This window comes from Oncorhynchus masou, chromosome 17 (genome assembly GCF_036934945.1).
Source record: "Oncorhynchus masou masou isolate Uvic2021 chromosome 17, UVic_Omas_1.1, whole genome shotgun sequence".
Lineage (NCBI taxonomy): Eukaryota > Metazoa > Chordata > Actinopteri > Salmoniformes > Salmonidae > Oncorhynchus > Oncorhynchus masou.
Window position 1 is genome coordinate 15,613,449 of NC_088228.1, and position 12,984 is coordinate 15,626,432.

Below are 12,984 nucleotides of genomic sequence, written 5' to 3' on the forward strand. Positions count from 1 at the left end.
GTCACATTTACATGACGTTGTGCGCTTTGTTGTTTATGCTTTATTGATTGCTATTCTGGATCCTTGGGACGTACCAACTCTGACGTTAAGGTAAGGGTTAACGTTAGGGTTTAGGTAGGAGTAGGGACGTTCCAAAGATCCCGGGATGGACAATTTTTTTGTAGCTCGTCACCCGCCATTCCACTCGCTAGTGTTTCGTTCCAACAGATAACCTTTATGGTGCTTCTGGTATGGCGTATACCATGTAATGCAATAATTATACCTAAACACAGCTAGTCACCTAAACGTGGAGAAACGAAATACATGGTTGCAAGCCCTCAGCACTAACCAGGTAGCTAAGTAAACAGACAGTAAATGTGTTAGCTAGCTAGGTGGGGTAGCTGGTGAGAAATCTGCATGGGGTCCCACCGTGGGGGCATTGCTTGACAGACCTGATAACCCTAACCACGGCCACAAATGGAAATCATAGCCAAGCCAGCTAGCGCACAGATAAACAATAGCTTGTTTTGAATTGCTGTTTCCTAAATCCCTAAAAAGCTTAATATTAGGAGTGTGTAGTCTATTGTCAGACAACCATTTCAAGTCATCTGTATTTATGAACTCAGAAATTAGCTAAAGTTATAAAAAATCTATATATGTTGGAGAAAGTTTCAGTGCCAACCGATTTCAGTACCAACCGAAATGGTATTGTTAGCTGGATAACTCAATGATCTGAACTTACCCCCTGGTGTGTATGTGATGTGGTTTCAGGCTGTGGAGATAGCCAGTGGGTAATGATGGAGCAGGAGGAAGTGCCGGACACAATTAGTCAGGCCAGACACTCTCTCTTTGGATGCAACAACAAGAGGTTAGTGTGTGCTAATGAATGCGTTATAGATATTGTCTAGTGCTCTTCAAAATCATTACCATGTCACTCATCACTGTTCAACAAATTGGGCATGATCTTCTCACCCTTGATTGAATATTTGATTAAAATGCCATACAGGGGGGATAAAAGGCAACGTGAAAACAGCACTGACGAGGATGGAGGGGAAGTACAAGAGAATGACTGGGATGAAAACTATGAATGTGACAGCAACATATCATATTTCGAAGATGATATGGATCGACTTTTAGACCCGTAAGTACAATAAGTTTCACTATTTCGACTTCTCTCAAAAGTCATTCCTTGACGACTACAGTACTGATACATATCATATAGCTAGCTGTAAAATCTTATGGAATGCAGCATACACCTTGAATTATGTGTTTGTGTTGGGCCACTCATCCACAGTAAGCATGTGATATTATATATGATTTTTTTTTAATCACAGAATTGTATTTCTTGACTATTGAAGATGAAGGGCTATTCACTTGTGCTAGGGATGTCACAATAAACTGATTTTGCTTCACCCTGACTACATTTTCTCATTGATTTGTTTTCAGAGAGGAAAATAAAGACCGTTGGATAGAATCTTCAGAGACTCTAGACTGCAATGGGGAAGCAGTTACAGAGACTAGAGGGAGGGAAGACTCCCTGTCCAATGGAACAGAAGTTATAGAGCTTAGAGTGGGCAGTGATTCTCCTCCCTGTAGGACAGCAGTTATAGAGACTAGAGGGAGGGATGACTCCCTGTCCAATGGAACAGCAGTTATAGAGACTAGAGGGAGGGATGCCTCCCCTCCCAAAGCGACAGTCTCATTACAGTCCAGAGTAAGGTTTCCCTCGTCTTCCTCTTTAATAGATTCCGATTTCAAAGAAGAGTTGGATCAACTTTTGGACCAGTGAGTTGAATCAGTTTCAGTATTATAACTTGTCTCATAAAATGCCATCTCTTGACCACTATATGTGATATTATGCCTTCAAATGATGGTATGATTATTTTTTTCTCACACATAAATTTGTTCCTTGACTATTATATATTTGCATGTACTAGGGATGTCACAATTAACAGATTTTGCTCACTCTTATCCTTTTTTGTCTTTGATACGTTCCAGAGATGAAGACGGTTGGACAGAACATTCAGAGACGGTAGACGGGAATGATTCCCCGTCCAATGGGACAGACTCTTCACAGCCCAGAGTAAGGGGGTCCTCCCCTCTCTCCACTGAGGCTTCAGAGTCCAGTGAGGAGGATGAAGACACCTTTTGCTTTGAGACAGAAGCCATAGAGACCAGAGATTCAAAAAAGAGAAAAACCATCTCCAGCCCTAAAGGAACACAGAAAAAGGGGCAAAAGAAGGCCAGGCCTCCATCCTCTCCCCTCTGGTTATCCAGCCCTGCCAAATCCAGAAGGAACGCTCATGCAGCCACACCTCTTATCATTGGGTCAGAGAGGAGGTGGAAGACTGAGGATGAACCAGACCAAGAGCCTAAACTGTTCCCCTTCGAACCAGCTAGGACTCCTGGACCCCAGCTAGACACTTCAAAGAACTACACTGTTCTAGAGCTCTTCCAGCTCTTCTTCAGTAATGACGTTGTTGATACTCTCTGCTCAAACACCAACAAGAATGCCAAGAGAAGACATGAACAGGGATTTAAACCTGTATCTGTGGAGGAAATGTACAACTATCTCAGCATTGTAATCTATATGGGTCTGCTGAATGTGCACACTGTATCAGACTACTGGGTCCCGAACAGGTTGTATGGTATTCCTTTTTGCCGTACAGTCATGACTATGACAAGATTTCGGGCAATCACCTATTCACTGCACATGAGTGACCCAGCAGAGGATGAGGAAAACGACAAGAAGAAGGGGACTGCAGACTATGATCGGCTCATGAGAATCAAACCTCTAAAAGACCAGATTTTGGATGCATGCAGGGCCTTCTACCACCCATTCCAGAACCTTTCCATTGATGAGCGCATGGTGCACTCCAAGGCCCGCCACAGCCTCAAACAATACATTAAATCCAAGTCCTACAGGTATGGATTCAAGCTGTATGTTTTAGCAGATTCAAGAAATGGCTACACGTGCGACTTCAAAGTCTTTATGAGCAAAAACCCATCTGCTTCAGGCAAAGGGGAGAGCTATGACGCTGTCATTGACCTGTTGAATATCCCTCACTTGGGCACTGGGTACCACATTTACGTTGATAATTATTTCACCAGCACAACTCTCTTCCGTGACTTGTACAAGAACAAATTAGGAGCTTGTGGAACCATTCGTGAAAACCGTGTGGGCCTCGCTGGTGTTCAAGAGAACAGTATGCCACCCAGAGCAAAGAGAGGGACCATCCGCTGGCTTCGTGACGGGGAGCTGCTCTTCACCAAGTGGATGGACGCACGACCAGTCATCATGTGCACCACCATCCATAAAGCCTTTGCAAAGGAGCAGGTGCAACGACGCAAGAGGTTAGAGGATGGCACCTGGACAACAGAGCCTGTACCTGCCCCAGCGCCGATCAAGTCCTACAACAAGTATATGGGGGGTGTGGACCTGTCTGATTCCCTTATCAAATGCTACAGTGTGGCCCAGAAAACCATGAAGTGGTACAAGACCTTCTTCTATCACTTTGTAGATGTTGCTGTGGTGAACAGCTGGCTCATGCACAAGGACATGGCTGTGACTAAGAACACAAAGCCCATGGCCCAAAAACAGTTCAGGGAGAAGCTGTGTTCGCAGCTTGCTGACATTGCACTGAAAGTGGATGTTCAGGAGGAGAGGGACGAGGAGCAGAAGGAACAACCGAGCGAACAGCGAGTGGAAATGCAGGGTGAAAAGCATGGTGAAAAACAGGATGAAAAGCAGGGTGAAGAAGAGGAAGAGGTGGAAGTTGGTTTATTGTGCTGTCCTGTGCCCACAAAAGATCCCATCACTGTTGCGTTGTGTAATAAAGCTTCTGAGGGAAGGAGGCAGTGTCATTTGTGTAAGCACAAGACCATTTGGCAGTGCGAGTCCTGCAAGGTGGCACTCTGCATAATACCAGATAGGAACTGCTTCAGAATATGGCATGTGAAAAAAGACAATGACAAGCAAGATTCAAGTTAATAGTTGATTTTCATTCCAGGGGTTAGGCCTACAGGATTTCTGAATTTGTGGGATGTATAGGGAATTGTTGCGCCTATATATTGTCACACATTGGGCCAGTAACCGAAAGGTCGCTGGTTTGAATACCTGATCCGACAAGGTGAAAAATCTGTAGACGTGCCTTTGAGCAAGGCACTGTACCCTAATTTGCCCCAGGGGCGCCATACTACTATGGCTGCCCCTGTAAATCAACAGATTTCACTGCACCTATCCGGTGTATGTGATGACAGAAATATATTTTTTATTCAAATGTATGTGTTCACCACAAATGTTTGCTTATGGTTGCCAATAGATTTGTGCGGTAAACACATGACTTGCTATAACTGCCAAAAGCTCAACAATGATTTCTATATCACATATCAGGAATTGCTGAACAAAGAAACATTGGAAGACATTTTGCTGTCCATTAGAGAATTAGCAACTGTTTTTTTTAATTGGTCATTTTGGAAATTGTTTCAGATCATTCTGAATTTGTTGTTCACCTTTATGCTTTGGAATTGCCACTTTGGGAACATCTCAGCTTGCCTGCTTTGGGTACCAGGGTTTGGGTTAATAAATAAAAACATCTATAACATTCCCTCTGTATTCTTTCCATTTGATTTAATTGTTTCATTAAATTACATTTTGAAATGTACGCAACTAATTGAACTATGTTTCTTTTTTTAGGTGTCTTGTTTTGACATATTATCTTGTCTCCAATAATGTACCATATTAGGGGGGAATAGTATCTGATCGATTAACAGAATCTGATAGGAACAGTATATAATTGATTCAGTTGGGACACAAATATTATGATTGGCTTCCAAATATTTATATTTAGAGAGAACTTTCACATGACCATTCTGGAGCTGGACTTCTCACAGTTCTCCTGAGATCATCTTCTTTGACTCTTATATTGATCCAAATTATTATCGCCCTCTTGCTCCTCGCCTCCTTGGAGTCTGTTTCCTCCTTGTCATAACTATACCAGAGACATTTGTATCTGTCCCTCCTGCTGAGTTTGGCAGCAGCAGGGCCAGTATGTTAAAGATGCACTATTCAGAAATTGTTCTGGCATTTCCTGGTTGCTAAAATTGTAATAGTTCACCTAATTTAAGTTTATTTGAAAAAACAAGTATAGTGTAGAGAATCATTGTACAATCTAAACCACAATTAAATATATTTTCCATAACCAATAATTATGTTCAGCTGTTTGAAGCTGGTGTACAAAACTGAAAGAAAAAGACACAAAAACAAAACTTAAGTGGAAGCATAGAAATAACACATAGAACATAGATCTACTGCTTTTTAGACTTGCTTTAAATGAGAATGACAGATTTATAACTCACATTTCTATGTGAATTTAGACAGGTCGCCCAAAAAGTTACATATTGCAGCTTTCATCACCTTCAGCCTCAGATGCTTCTTCAGGCAGAGAGTTGTCCTCATTACTACCCTGGCTGCTGTGTTTGTTCTCCAACTTCTTGTACCAGAGCCCATTTCTCTCGGTTCTCTTCAGCGTATTCTTCTTCCTGGCTATCTCCTCCCACTCTTGCCAGCGTCTTTCTAGCCTACATCTTGCTTTCTCACCCTTGAGCAGTTTTGCCCAGTTCTGTTTCTCTCGCTGGGCAAGGCTGCAAATCACTCCACCGTTAATGTAGAACTTATCACTTTGAGTCTCCTCCCTCCAGTATGTTCTTGCGATCTTTCTCTCATTTCTCGCTTTTACTTTTTTGTTCCCCCAGCCAATCACTTTCCCTGGCCCTGGTCTGGACCCTATGCCTGGCCTCCTCAGCCTTCTTCTGAAACTTATGCTGGGCTTCCTCCAAATTTGAGGAAGACATAATCTTATTGTTGCCCCTGTGAGGCAACTGTTCATCCTCACACTCTTCATTCTCAATGTCAAACAGCTCTATGTTTTCCTTGTCAGCCCTGTGCCTTGGTGCTGGGTCAGCCTTAGGCTCGAGTCCATACTCAGGTGTCAGGTCTGGTTTTGGCCTGGACTTGCACTCGATGGCCCCACCATTTGGCACAGGAACAGGGACAGCAGGCACCCACTTTCTCTGGACCCTTTTTTTGTCCCGCTGCACACTCTCCATATTTGTGTTCCCCCATGTTTTCTGATGAAACTGAGGAGTATTTCTGTCTGCAATAAAGCCCTTTTGTAGGGAAAAAATCATTCTGATTGGATAGGCCTGGCTCCCCAGTGGGTGGGCCTGGCTCCCAAGTGGGTGGGCCTGGCTTCCATGTGGGTAGGCCTGCCCACTTGGAAGACAGGCCTAGCCAATCAGAATGAATAGATTAGGGCCCAATTTATTTATTTAAATTGACTGATTTCCTTATATGAACTGTAACTCAGTAAAATCATTGAAATTGTAGCATGTTGTGTTTATGTTTTTGTGATGTCAGTGTTACTTTTGTCTGAAAAGTTACAGATGGTTCTGAAGCAGCAATTTTTTCCTGATTTCCTGATATTGTGTGTCTGTAAAAAGCATAAAAACTAGGTTGAGCCTTGCCCATCTATATGAAATAATACAAACTTAACCTAAAGGTTAAATAAAAAATAATCTTAATTGTTGTTATCTCAATTAAAGAACATGAACATACATGACTCTGATTGTGTTTGACATCATGACTGGAATTACATTTATCAAATGTGAAAATTCCGACAGTACAATGTCACCAGACTTAGATCAAATGAAGTTCTCTATTTCCATCCAAAAATATGAAAAGGCCATACTTCTCATCAAAGTATTCACATATTTGATATGATTGAACAGATAAACGAATACACTATTTCTCACCGGTCAAAATGCATTTTCCTTCCACCAAGTATTGTGAAAGTAGAAAAAGGACGCTTTCATTTTTGGAAAAGGCCTATTTTGCATGTGGGTTCCACTCCCATCCTGCTGGAGGCGGTAGTATACCACACTGCTCGTTTACTAAATGCTTTGATCCTCAGTGCTGGTGAAAAAGATGGCGGCGCCCTACGGTGATACGTGTAACGAGAAGATGCTGTAGATAATTATTACTTTATAAAGACAAATAATACTTAACAACATGTTTAAAGAAACGGCACAACTTTTTAAGGCCGCAGCTCCTTTGCTTGCAAAAACGACGCTTTGGAAAGAAGTAAGAATCAGCTTGACACATGGAGGGAGCAGTGTCCACGGGCATCGATATTTCAATGTCACCTGCAGTTTATGTGCGAAGGTACCGCCGAGAAAAAAGCCGCGAGTCAAGGTGGATATACCCGGACTCGAGCGCATTACCTATGGCGATAGAATGCACTATGTCCCTGGGTTGGCAAAGCCCTCTTTCCCTACCTGGGTGCGAGACTGGAACGACCCCTCTCATTATTATGCGCCGAAAGAGGAAGAAATGCCACTCCATAAAGAGAAGTCTTGCTTCATATTTAACCAAAGGACAAACGCACTTGAAGGTATTTTATATTAAAGTTCTATAAACTGTTGGCTCCTATTACTGATCCTGTATTAGACAAATGGAAGATATCAGTCAACAAAAGAGATGCCACTAAATGTCAATTGGAGGCCAAAATATAGAAATCAATAAATCTAATGAATCAATTGTGTGTATTCTCTTTAATATTTATTCCTATGTTACAGGTGTCAGGCAAGCACTGTGGCTCACTAAATCCAAGCTGACAAATGGACTTCCGGACCAGGTTCTGTCATTGGCTGAGAATGAAGCCAATCAGATTGAAAACCAGGATGAGCGAGTTCAGAATGCCATCAGGCATGCTCGCTTCTGGGACACCACAGAGGAACGACCGTCCAGAGACAGTTTCTGGTGAGTCTAGTCTACCACTACTCAGATGAATGCGAACAAACTAGTCCATGACCCATAATTGTCTTTGTCTGGTGTCACAGGTTTTCATTCATATCAGAATCATAAAATACATGGCTGGGCCAGCTTGGGTCTCTGAACATTAATTCCACTGTCTCTGTGCTGGCATGTGGCATCTCTCTTCTGTCCTTTGTCTCTCTAGCGTGGCTTTGCTGAGGAGCCTGATCCACCTGTGTGGGAGCCTGCAGGTCAGTCATCCTGGGCTTGGCAGGAGGATCCTGGCGGAGAAATACAGTCTGGCTGCCACATGGAGCAGAGGTAGGCCCGTGACCCCTGATGTCATTCAATAGCATTATGCAATAGTGGTAAATACAGTATTATACTGGACTTTGAATGTATTTGTTGTTTTAGTGTTACTGAAATAACACGATTGCCCATCTCCTCATCAAGTTGTACCCAGTCCAAAATCAACCTCTAAGCCCCACTAGTAGGTAACTTGTCCAGGGCCCATTATTTAATATCTATGAGATAGACAGGATAGCCACAGTACATAGGCTACTACTACACACCATTGACCAAAAGCTTAGCTGTTTTTGTCTCACCTCTTCCTGGCCACCTGTCCTCCAGGTGAAGACTTGTTCCAGGTGCGAGGGCAGAATGGGTTGCTGCTCAACAGCATGGCCCCTCTCCCAGTGCTTGCTGGGAAAGAGGAGGTCCAGAGCACGGCCGCCCATGTCCTGGAGACGTTCTACCCAATCTCTCCCACCATCGACCTGCAGAGTGTCCAGGTCTACGAGGAGCAGAACCATACAGGCAATACTACTGTTTGTCAATCAACCAGTCATTACAGCTACAGAGCCATACAATTTGTATGTAGAACAATGGAAATGTTGAATTCAGGTCAGGAATGAACTCACAATAAAACCTCTGTTCCTTCAGGCTTCAAGGAGGACTACCCTTACCCTCATGCCCACACCCTCTTCCTCCTGGAGGCAGGAGACACCCCTGTCACTCTCCTTCCTGAGCAGCTCCGTGCTAAGATGATCATGTTTGCCTTCGGGAACGCCCTGGCTCGTGCTCACACACTCCACGGGGTAAAGGCTGTTTGCAACCTTACACGTAAATTAATTACATAATGGTATAATGTCTTTATTACACAGGGGTAGTAGTTACACATTTGGAACAGAAATTATCAAAAGTGATTGAATGGGAAAGATTTGATCAGGATTTCTGATTGGCATAATGAACTGATGGTTGCTTAAAGTGGCGGACTTACAATTTGGCAGAAGAGGCAATTGCGACAGGCCTCACATCAGCAAGCCCCCCCCCCCCCATGCTCTGCTCGAGGCCCCCCAACCCGAGACAAACGACCCGCTGTCGTGGGCTGCTCAGCTCATCGCTCTCATTCTCTCTTGCTTTAGCAGGTTGGTTCAGCAGCAGCAAAATCTGCGCAAATCTTTAAAGTTGTGAAGGAAATGGGGAGGGATGTTTTTGCCATGGCACTGTGCCCAGGTTAATGAGGCCAGACACATTTTTGACAAAAAAGGCCCCAAAAAAAGTTTATGAATCCATACAGATGAAAAATCATTCATAAAAGATCAATAATTTATTTCCATATATATATTATTTCATATCAATATTAATACAATTCTAGTTTTTCTTATACTAGTAGAAACAAGTGCCATTAATCACCCACGGACTGGTTCATAAAAGTGGACTATTCCACCCTGACAGAGTTCCCATGCATTGTTCCACACAATATGATTGCAAACGTGACTTTGATTGAAATTAAGCTGCAACAATGAACACATCCTCCACCGATTTCTCCCGCCACTGATTGTGTATGTGGGTCACGTGTCTCGTCTTGAGCAATTAACCTACATTTCTGTGATTTCTTTTCTTCTCCGTTTTAACAACCAATTGACTGATGTCTGTTCAGTTATTTGAAATCCATTTAAATTCTGTTTTTTTCTGTTCGCTCAATGCGCACATTGCACAGTTTCTCTAGAGATTAACTGTGCAATGTAGTAGGGCGTTTCCAACAGGCCAATATTTTTCACAGTTTAGCGACAATGACCATAATTCATTGCACATCTTCTTGTCCGATCTGTTTCTTTTACACTTACTACAGAAGAGACCGAATGCATGATCGTGAGGTGATCTAGAGAGCAGCTGTTGCTTCGTGAGGTATCTCTACCTGAAAATATTTACTATGAACAACTACAAAATAGTCATATGTCAGACAGCACACAGTAGGCAGCAGCTCTATAGAGATGATGACTTGGAATTAAATAATAAAGTCATCAAATAAAACAAATATACAGAACAACTGAAATATTTTATTAAAGTAATGTGAATAAATTATGATAATCATGACTACAAAAAGAACCAGCCACGTCACGGACACCGACGTCACTTTTCCAGACAAACTATACACTTTATTTGCCTACATTGAGGATAATACAGTACCACAGCCGCAGCCCACTAACAAGGACTGCGCCCTCTCCTCAGTGGCCAACGTGAGTAAAACATTTAAAGTTGTTAACCCTCGCAAAGCTGCTGGCCCAGATGGCATCCCAAGCCGCGTCCTCAGAGCATGCACAGACCTGCTGGCTGGTGTGTTTACGGACATATTCAATCTCCCTATCCCAGTCTGCTGTCCCCACATGCTTCAAGATGGCCACCATTGTTCCTGTACCCAAGAAGGCAAGATAACTGAACTGAATGACTACCGCCCCGTAGCACTCACTTCTGTCATCATGAAGTGATTTGAGAGACTAGTCAAGGATCATATCACCTAGACCAACTTCAGTTTGCATACCTCCCCAACAGGTCCACAGACAATGCAATCGCCATCACACTGCCCTATCCCATCTGGACAAGACCTATGTAAGAATGCTGTTCATTCACTACAGCTCAGCATTCAACACCATACTACCCTCCAAGCTCATCATCAAGCTGGTGGCCCAGGGTCTCAACCCTGCCCTTTGCAATATTGGGTCCTGGACTTTCTGAAGGGCTGCCCCCAGGTGGTGAAGGTAGGAAGCAACATCTCCACTTCGCTGATCCTTAACACTGGGGCCCCACAAGGGTGCGTGCTAAGCCCCCTCCTGTACTCCCTGTTCACCCACGACTGCGTGCCCATGCACACCTCCAACTCAATCATCAAGTTTGCAGACGACACAACAGTAGTGGGATTACCAACAACGATGAGATAGCCTACAGGGAGGAGGTGAGGTGTCAGGAAAACAACCTCTCACTCAACATAACAAAGGAGATTATCGTGGACTTCAGGAAACAGCGGAGGGAGCACCCCCCTATCCACATCGAAGGGACAGCAGTGGAGAAGGTGGAAAGTTAAGTTCCTCTGCATACACATCACAGACAAACTGAAATGGTCCACCCACACAGACAGTGTGGTGAAGAAGACGCAACAGCACCCCTTCAACCTCAGGAGGCTGAATAAATGTAGCTTGTCACCCAAAACCCCAACAAACTTTTACAGATGCACAATCGAGAGCATCCTGTTGGGCTGTATCACAGCCTGGTCGGGCAACTGCACCGCCCTCAACCGCAAAGCTCTCCAGAGGGTGGTGCAGTCTGAACAATGCATCACCGGGGGCAAACTACCTGCCCTCCATGACACCTACAGCACCCGATGTCACAGGAAGGCCAAAAAGATCATTAAGGACAACAACCACCCGAGCTACTGCCTGTTCACACCGATACCATCCAGAGGGCAAGGTCAGTACAGGTGCATCAAAGCTGGGACCGAGAGACTGAAAAACAGCTTCTATCTCAATGCCATCAGACTGCTAAACAGCAATCACTAATTCAGAGAGGCTGCTGCCTACATTGAGACCCAATCACTGGCCACTTTAATAAATGGATCACTTCACTTTAAACAATGCCACTTTAATAATGCTTACATATCTTCCGTTACTCATATCATATGAATATACTGTATTTTATACCATCTATTGCATCTTGCCTATGCCGCTCGGCCGTCGCTCATCCATATATTTATATGTACATATTCTCATTCACTCCTTTAGATTTGTGTGTATTAGGTAGTTGTTGGGGAATTGTTAGATTACTTGTTAGATATTACTGCACTGTTAGAACTAGAAGCACAAGTATTTCGATACACTTGCATTAACATCTGCTAACCATGTGTATGTGACCAATACAATTCAAAGCAGTAATGGGCAGTCACTACCATCATGAAAATTGTATTAATCATTTTATTCTGTGTTACAGCATTCATCACACATAATGCATAGTGCATAAAAAAAGATTAAAATATAATTGAACCAAAACCAAACACTCAGCACTGTTGTTCAACCTCTCTTCCCCCTCCCTTCAGACTAAGCCTGGGGTGCTGGAGCAGCCCATAGTGGTCCAGTCGGTGGCCACCAACGGACGGATGTTCCAGTATGTGGTGTTCCAGCTCAACACCACAGACCTGCAGGCTGACGAGGGGGTCAAGAACCAGGTGTGGGTGGAGAATGACCAGCTGCTGTACGACTTCGCCAAGGTCCGCCCCCTCATCAAGAAGAGGGTGGTGCAGGTAAGAAGTACTTTGTTTCTTTCTTTCTTTGTCTCTTTTCAAAAGTTATATAATCAAACAGTTATAAAATACACTGTACACCCTTATAGGGTCCCACATCTGAAATGGATAGTAACAGGGAATCCATTTTACTTAGTAGCTTAGATTTTATACAAATGGTATTTCAAACAATCAATATGACCAGGTTTTGTTCTTTCTGTTTTCCCCTGCAGATTCCACCAGGTCTATCTGGGTACAAGCCTGAAACCTTCCAGAAGTTCCTGTCCCTGTATCTGCATGGAGCTGTGTGAACTAGCTACATTAAACAGCACCAAAACAACAATGTTCCACTATTCATAACCTTCCTTTTTCTACTGGCATTACTGTAATATCTGAAAAGTGACCCTAGATACTCTAACTCATCAGAGTCAAAAGTTTCATTGCGTTTCTCTACCCTCGGCTCAGTTTTGAATTACATCTGTAGAAGAGGATTGTGATCCATATCTCTTATTGCTTAAGAAAATGACCAAAATAGCAATGTGGAAATGTAGCTATGTATATCATTATGACAAGCTCATTATTTTGAGATGCTTAATTTGTTTCCAGTATTGATTAAATGGATACAGATGTTACACAATTA

General features: G+C 43.2%; 2 protein-coding genes across 4 annotated transcripts; both read left to right on the top strand.

The window, feature by feature from the left end:
• The first annotated feature begins 2 nt into the window (after nt 1–2).
• On the top strand, nt 3–4,586 carry LOC135558586 (piggyBac transposable element-derived protein 4-like). 3 transcript variants are annotated; one of them, XM_064992499.1, is made up of 5 exons: nt 3–90; nt 751–847; nt 986–1,120; nt 1,426–1,764; nt 1,978–4,586. In XM_064992499.1, the coding sequence occupies exons 2-5, from the start codon at nt 774–776 to the stop codon at nt 3,968–3,970; spliced, it is 2,541 nt and encodes an 846-aa protein (XP_064848571.1). In that variant the 5' UTR covers nt 3–90; nt 751–773; the 3' UTR covers nt 3,971–4,586. The 3 variants fall into 3 exon arrangements, with proteins under 3 accessions (XP_064848571.1, XP_064848570.1, XP_064848572.1); XM_064992498.1 differs by lacking the exon at nt 3–90 and adding an exon at nt 109–331; XM_064992500.1 differs by lacking the exon at nt 3–90 and adding an exon at nt 109–228.
• A 2,354-nt stretch (nt 4,587–6,940) lies between these two features.
• On the top strand, nt 6,941–12,981 carry mrpl37 (mitochondrial ribosomal protein L37). The gene is made up of 7 exons (XM_064992512.1): nt 6,941–7,430; nt 7,615–7,798; nt 7,998–8,113; nt 8,423–8,608; nt 8,735–8,889; nt 12,162–12,365; nt 12,578–12,981. Exons 1-7 carry the CDS (start codon nt 7,049–7,051, stop codon nt 12,653–12,655), a joined length of 1,305 nt encoding a protein of 434 aa, XP_064848584.1. The 5' UTR covers nt 6,941–7,048; the 3' UTR covers nt 12,656–12,981.
• Nucleotides 12,982–12,984: the final 3 nt, after the last annotated feature.

Coding starts and splice junctions, on each gene's coding strand:
- mrpl37 (XM_064992512.1), top strand. CDS start 7,049: ATGTTTAAAGAAACGGCACAACTTTTTAAGGCCGCAGCTCCTTTGCTT. Junction 8,114..8,422: donor GGCTGCCACATGGAGCAGAG/GTAGGCCCGTGA, acceptor CCTGTCCTCCAG/GTGAAGACTTGTTCCAGGTG. Junction 8,890..12,161: donor GTGCTCACACACTCCACGGG/GTAAAGGCTGTT, acceptor CCCTCCCTTCAG/ACTAAGCCTGGGGTGCTGGA.
- LOC135558586 (XM_064992499.1), top strand. CDS start 774: ATGATGGAGCAGGAGGAAGTGCCGGACACAATTAGTCAGGCCAGACAC. Junction 1,121..1,425: donor ATGGATCGACTTTTAGACCC/GTAAGTACAATA, acceptor ATTTGTTTTCAG/AGAGGAAAATAAAGACCGTT. Junction 1,765..1,977: donor TTGGATCAACTTTTGGACCA/GTGAGTTGAATC, acceptor GATACGTTCCAG/AGATGAAGACGGTTGGACAG.